This window comes from Hemicordylus capensis, chromosome 6, assembly GCF_027244095.1.
Source record: "Hemicordylus capensis ecotype Gifberg chromosome 6, rHemCap1.1.pri, whole genome shotgun sequence".
NCBI lineage: Eukaryota > Metazoa > Chordata > Lepidosauria > Squamata > Cordylidae > Hemicordylus > Hemicordylus capensis.
In genome coordinates this window covers 114,864,983-114,871,499 of record NC_069662.1, presented here as the reverse complement: position 1 = coordinate 114,871,499, position 6,517 = coordinate 114,864,983, and the positions used below count along the sequence as shown (strand labels likewise).

At 46.8% G+C, this 6,517-nt stretch overlaps 1 protein-coding gene across 2 annotated transcripts; it reads left to right on the top strand.

The window, feature by feature from the left end:
• Positions 1-282: 282 nt before the first annotated feature.
• On the top strand, positions 283-6,276 carry PRR15 (proline rich 15). Of its 2 annotated transcripts, none has more exons than XM_053263720.1 (2): positions 283-765; positions 4,906-6,276. In XM_053263720.1, exon 2 carries the CDS (start codon positions 4,992-4,994, stop codon positions 5,376-5,378), a length of 387 nt encoding a protein of 128 aa, XP_053119695.1. In that variant the 5' UTR covers positions 283-765; positions 4,906-4,991; the 3' UTR covers positions 5,379-6,276. The 2 variants fall into 2 exon arrangements, with proteins under 2 accessions (XP_053119695.1, XP_053119696.1); XM_053263721.1 differs by lacking the exon at positions 283-765 and adding an exon at positions 1,537-1,606.
• The last annotated feature ends 241 nt before the right edge of the window (positions 6,277-6,517 follow it).

Genomic DNA, 6,517 nt, shown 5'->3' with positions numbered 1-6,517 from the left:
CACAGTCACATGGACAGCAGGACTTCCAAAGATGGAGAGACCGCATGAGAACATTACACGGGAAAAGCTCAGAAATAAGGAAGAAAGCCAAGTTGTGCAGTGGAGGACAAAGTAGTTCCCTGCTGTCTATAGATCCCTTTCCTATTGAGTTATACCGTTCTGCTGCTACTTCTGCTCACAAGCCAGTCCTTGTCAAGCTGCTAATTCTAGAAGAGCCAATCACATCTGGAAAAAAGAAAAGGGGGTGGGGTTCTCTCAAGAGCTCACCTACACCTGCTTCCTTGTTTTCCAAACATCAAGTGCACAGTTTAGACTTTGGAAGAAAGTGAGTCGGGCGGGTCAGATCCCATGTCACAGGTTAAAAAAAAAATAAGGGGTCGGTGGTGGAGAGAAGAGTGTCTTCCTTCCTTACAATGCCTCAGGGCACTCTCCTCCTACTCAGCTGCTTGCAGTAGCCCCTGGAAACGGCTAATAACAAACAGGCTTTCCCCAAAGCGGGCTCCATAAACTGCTGGTCTGTCTTCACCTGCGAAAGTTGGCTCTCCCATTTGGAGAGGGCGGGCGCGTTAAGAAGGCCAAGTCCCGGCTCGCTCTCCTCGGAGGCAGCCTGTTGCTGCGGTAGCAAGGAGTTCTCCCAGAGAAAGCCCAGGTAACTGCACTACAAGATGGACTGAGGAAGGCGCTTCTCCCCCTAGCCCTCTTGCTTCAGCCAGCGGTGCTATAGCTTGGCGTCTGGGAAAGAAAGCGAGTTCCTACGGCGAACAGGTGAGAGCGAATGAGCGCGAGGCTTTGCTTTTCGGATTTATTTATTTATTTTGCCCAGCAACTCCAACAGGTGCCCGGGAGAAGCAATCTTATCTGCCTCAGTCTCGCGCGCTCCCTCCACGGGAGGAAATAAGCGCGCTGTACGGTGCCCACCTGTTGTGAGGAGCTAAGCGCGCGCTTTGTCGGCCGCTGCTTCCTCCTCCTCCTCCTCTTCCCCCGCCCTCGCGCAAGTGCCTCAGGATGGGAAAGGGGAAAGGGGAAAGGGGGGGGGGGGCTGACTGAGTCGCGCTCGGGGGAAGGAGAGGATTCCGCCATCGGTGGCTAGCCGCTCAGCATCATTTGCTGACCACTACGTGGGCATGAACAGATCTAAGCTTCCATTTCTTTACTCTTGAGTAGCCTACGAGTGGTAACGAGACTCTGTTGCGGGGCGCAGAGGGTTTGCGCGTGCCAGTTGTTGGGTTGAATGTTGGGGTCAGGGGGGTGTCCCCAACACAGTCGGAGGCTGCAGCCCTAAACACACACTTTCCAGGCACTGGGAGCAATGCAAGGGCCCCTGAACGTAATGGGGGCGGCTGTTACTTCTAAGTAAACATGCTTCGGGTCCCGTTGTTTCACACAGCTGCAGCCATTGAAGAATCAAGTGCCAGCCTGACCAACTCTCTACGGAGGCAGCCGGTTGCTGCGGTAGCGAGTCGTTCCCTAGACTCGAGAGAAAGCCCGGTGGTCCCAGGGCAGAGCACGTGATGCAGGAGCCCGGCTGTAAGTAAGCCGGGCTAAGTCTGCTCAGTGCCTGGATGGGAGACCTCTGTGGGCTGCACAGTTGTCCCATGAAAGAAAGGCAAGCTATGCATGCAATAGATGAATAAGAGCTCTGAAATCCCCCTCCCTCCTCAGGACTCCTTTGCACTTAACAACGATATGAAGGCAGGTAGAAGTGCAACAGGCTCTGCTTTCTCTAGGAACTCTGGAATTAATGGTCTGAGAATGACAACTGAAGGAGTGGGAAAAGAAAGGGGTGGGGGTATGGTGTAATCTGAGGATTGCAGATTTTCTGGAAAACTTCATTGCCTCAGGATCACATTATTTTCACTTTGCTATAGGGTGCAGTTTTCTGTTGTGTCTTCTGTTGCACCTGCCTGAAGGCTTCCATTGCATAGCACAGGTACACCAAGGGCCTTCTATGACTTGCAGACAACGCAATAAACTAGAGGAAACCAAGTGCTGCCACCTCACAGCCAAGTAGTGCTGGAAAGAGTGTTTCACCTCCACCACTGGATAATGCTGTGCTGCTGCTCATTCCAAAACAAAGCAGTCTCATCCTGTTCCTTTCAGTAACTCAGCTCTGTGATCCCATCTGTACTAAATATTGGAGTCTGTGGATTAAATCCTGGCATCTCTGCAGCCAGCTTCTCATTCAGCAGAACAAGGATACCTAGTTTAATAAAGTAGCAGGAGAGTTTACAAAAATGAAAGTATATTGAAAGCTGTTATAGTAATCAGTGCTGCTGACATGAAGATGAAGAGGTGATAGATATTTTATTCCAATAACTCCTGGCCTGGCTACTGTGATCATAAACTGATTGCTGAGTTCTGTTAGTGTGACAGCCTTCTGAGAAGCCTGAAGATCTCCCTTGTTAAAAGGGCCTTCCTTCAGCTTCTTTATCATGCCTAAGAAACACCAATGCATCTTTACACCAACATCTTACAGAGGACTTATATAATTCCATGGAAGATACAGTCGCTCAACCTCTGGCACAAAAGGACCAATGAGTTGTTGTTTTTAAACAAAGACCAGCAGAAAAGAACTGAAAAATATTTGATTCAGGTCCCATTGCACAGCTGCAGTGCTAGAGGGATTGACCTCTAGTTCTAATAAATTCACCCACATTATCCATGCCAAATAGCTGTGACTAAGGAACTTCCATGTTCAGGGATAGTGGCTTCAGCCAAACTAAATAATTCATGAAATTAACTATTTTAAATTAAATTAAATTAATGGAACAAGTTATTCATGACTAACTTGTCTCACTAACTTCAGTGGGTCTACTCATTTGTAATTTAGTTTGAATTATGCTGTTATGTTAACCAGCATACCTCTGACATTAAGATTTGGGGGAGAAAAATGGGGATGACCAGCACCATCATGTCTTACTCATGACTTTCTGGAATACCTGTCCAACTACTATTAGAACCTGACAAGACTTTGGTGTTCCAGCAGGGCAATGGTTCTTATCTATATCAGATAGGTTACAAGCAGGGAGCAAGGGGGAGCTGCATATATCCCGACAGAGATGTTGGTTGGCCCTCAAATAATAACTTTAAAATGATTTCAGAATGCTCAGTGAAGTGAACAATCTCTGAGCCATGTGTTCAAAGCAAAGATGGGGGGCAGGGACAGAAACAATAATCCATAGTCCAAATTCAGACAAAACACTGCATTTGTTTGTACATATTTAAACTGGAATATAGAATACATATAACTATGTATTTTTAATCAGATTTTGATATGAAGTTTTCTATTTTATAGTTTACAGTCCAGTCCTATGCATGTTTACTTAGAAGTAGGTCCCTCCCAGTGAGTTCATTCAATGGGATTTACTCTAAGCCACAATCTTCTGCTTGCTTAACTTGGAGTATTTAGCCTAAAACTGAAGCACTTTGTTTCCATTATTATACCATGGGCAACATACCAATGCAAAATATTCAAAATTAAAACACTGGAAAAGTTAACATTTTAACTCCATATATGAAACTTGTACACGTTGATTATGCTGAACATTGCTGCAAATGTAAAACTCTAACTGGGCTTATCACAGGAGGAACTTCTGGATGAGAAACCCAGTGTACTGGAAATACCACAAGCCTGTGCTTAAATCTCCCAACCAAAGAAGCTTTTGATGAATTGTGCTAAGCAACTGAATTCTTGGTTGCTTAGCCAGTCTTGGAAAGGTTTAACTATTGCTAATGACTTCATTAGTACAAAAGAAGAGTATGTAGGGTGAAATGGTTTAACTCTCCAAAGCACTCCAATTGAAGTTTAGAGTTTTTCCACTGTTGTGACTAGCAATGGAAATGGTTGCTTTTGTATGAAATCTATTTGACACTGACAAGCCCGTGACATAGCAATGATACTAGAATGTGCTTGTGAACTTTAAGGGGTTGAAAAAAGCTGAGTCAGTCAGTGAGAGACAAGAAAAAGATGCTGACATATCAATGCAAAAGGTGGACAAGTCTTTGAGACCTTGGACTTCTAATTCCTGAGATCAACAGCAAGAAGTCTGTCTTGCCCTTTGCTACTAGAAGCTCTGCAATAAGTTTGCAACAGAAGTCCTTCCAGTAAATGAGATGTACATCTGAGATATACATATCAGACACTATAAAAATATGGTAAATTTAAAAAAAATAGATAAAAGTCTTGATTGGCCTAGGAAGAAGAAAATAAATATCTCCTGTGCACTGTAGCACAGGGGATTGTATTATTGATTCCTGTAGATTGGCAAAAGTTGACCAATGGGCTATTTTATGTTTCACCCACTTGTTTGTTTCGTTTCACTGTTTGTTTTCTTTCACTCTATAGTTTTGATGGGACTGAAAGGCACAAGAGAGTGCTGCCAAGGCATACTGTCTGTTTGGCTCTGCTTAGTTAAATTAGCTTTGTGCTTGGAAAATTATGTTTTTCATGGCAATAAGAGGATCCTAGGAAGAAATGTGAGAACTGCTCCGTGATCATAAGCTGAAATAAAGCAAATGGAATGCAGTTTTTCACTTCCATCTTATAAGGCTTGAGCTTGCTCAGGTAAGAGTGGGACTATCGGATATGTCCCCAGAATGGGAGCTAGATAGATTGACAAGTATCCGGAGGAGATGCAGACAAAGCAGTGCAGGGCTTGACCCCAGGAAACCTTGCCCCTGAGGCAAACTTGTGGAAGTGTGTGGGGCTGGCACATGCTTACAAGCAACATCAGTCATTCGCTCTGAGAGCTTTAGGAGTCTTGCTCAAATCTATATTTTAAAGAGAGCGCATCCAGCAGTTTGCTGGACACCCCTTTTCTGTGCTGAACCTAATCCGGTGAGCGTAGACTTGAAACCCAATGATTTGTATTCCTTCTGCTCTCTCCTCTCCCCCGCCCCGCGTAGGACGCCGGCCCTGGACTCGCAGTGCCCGACTGCCTCGCACAGAAGTCCCTAAGCCGAGGAAGGCCGTGGGCTCCTGCCCGCCGAAGATGGCTGAGAGCGCTGCCGCCGCCGCCGCCTCAGGTGGGCCCGGAGCCAAAGGTGGCTCCTCGGGCACCTGGTGGAAATCGCTGACCAGCAGGAAAAAGCCCAAAGAAGCGCTAGCTGCTGCGCCCGGGATTCCCCGGCCAACGTTGCCGCCGCCGGCTGACCCCTCGGACCTGCCCACGGCCTCGGACTCCAGGGAGAACCAACAGCCCAACGCGGGCAGCCGCAGAAACCTCAAGATCTCTCGCTCGGGCCGCTTCAAAGAGAAGAGGAAAGTTCGCTCCACGCTACTGGCCGAGAGCCCCCAAAAGCTGTTCCAAGGAGGCGCCGAAGACAGCAGCCCGAGCGCCGTCCCCCCGCCCCCCGGCGAGGAGACGCCGTGCCCATGACCGCCCCTAGAGGGGAGGCTCCTTCCTCCTGCCTCTTTCCCAGCCCCAGTCGTCGGCCGCTTCCGAGGAGGCGGGGGACGAGGCACCGCCTCTCTTCCTACGGCAGCAGCGGCTGTTTGCTGCTTCGAGCTTTTGGAACGAGTTCCTCGGTTGCTTTTCGTTTCTGGCCAGGGAGTCCTCCTCAGTTTGCTCCGCTGGTGAGGAGCCTGGCCACTGAGGAGGCTGACGAGGCGTGACAGCAGCGCGTGTGTGTGAAGATCGCCCTTCGCCCGCCCGGCTCACCTCTGGGGAGGGGGGCGGCGGGTACTGCACCTTAGACAAAGACTTCTCTTCCTATTTCAGGGCGCACATCTCCTGAGCAAAAGGAATGCAATGAGACCAGTTAGCGGCGCCACTAAGCATACCAGGATCGGTTCCACACTTCTTCCCCCTCACGACCGCCCTCATGAAATTAAAGAATGCAAAGAGAACAGTGTCCCATATGAAACTGTCATGGTGATTAGTTTCCTCCACTTTCTTTTACAGGAAAACTCGGGTGTTAGTATACGAGATGATGATACCTGGAATAACTGTAAAAGGAAATCAGGATTCTACTACTAGTCCTTATTGTGATAGGACAGATTCCTTCCAAATCAGGAACACATGCATATATTAAAGTCCATTAATGAGTCTGGAGAGAGAGTTGTGTTGCCAACCAATAAATTGTGTTTCAGCTAATTCCATGAAAGTCAGTTTGGGTTAGATTATATCTTAATCATTTAGATATAGTTCAAATAACAATTCAGGTACAAAGTGAGCTTTGAATTATCAAGTGACTGGCGGTTGGCATAGTAGAGCTCTGGTATCGGCAAATACTTTAAAAATACTAACTGGCCTATTAAAACATAATTTGAAATAAGTTGTGGGGTTCTTATGTGTTGTCTTGGTTTTTTAAATCCTTAGAACACACAAATACAATTAATCACATGCTCAGTTAATAATGTGCGATTAATCACACCTTCATTGCTTGTATAGCTTTATTCTTCCTTTCGGTACCCTGCATTTGAGGGGTCCTCAAATGGTTCTCTTTTAAAATGAATGCATGTGCAGTCATTCACACAAAAACATGTACATGTATGCAGATGTGTACAACATACTTT

Coding starts and splice junctions, on each gene's coding strand:
- PRR15 (XM_053263720.1), top strand. CDS start 4,992: ATGGCTGAGAGCGCTGCCGCCGCCGCCGCCTCAGGTGGGCCCGGAGCC.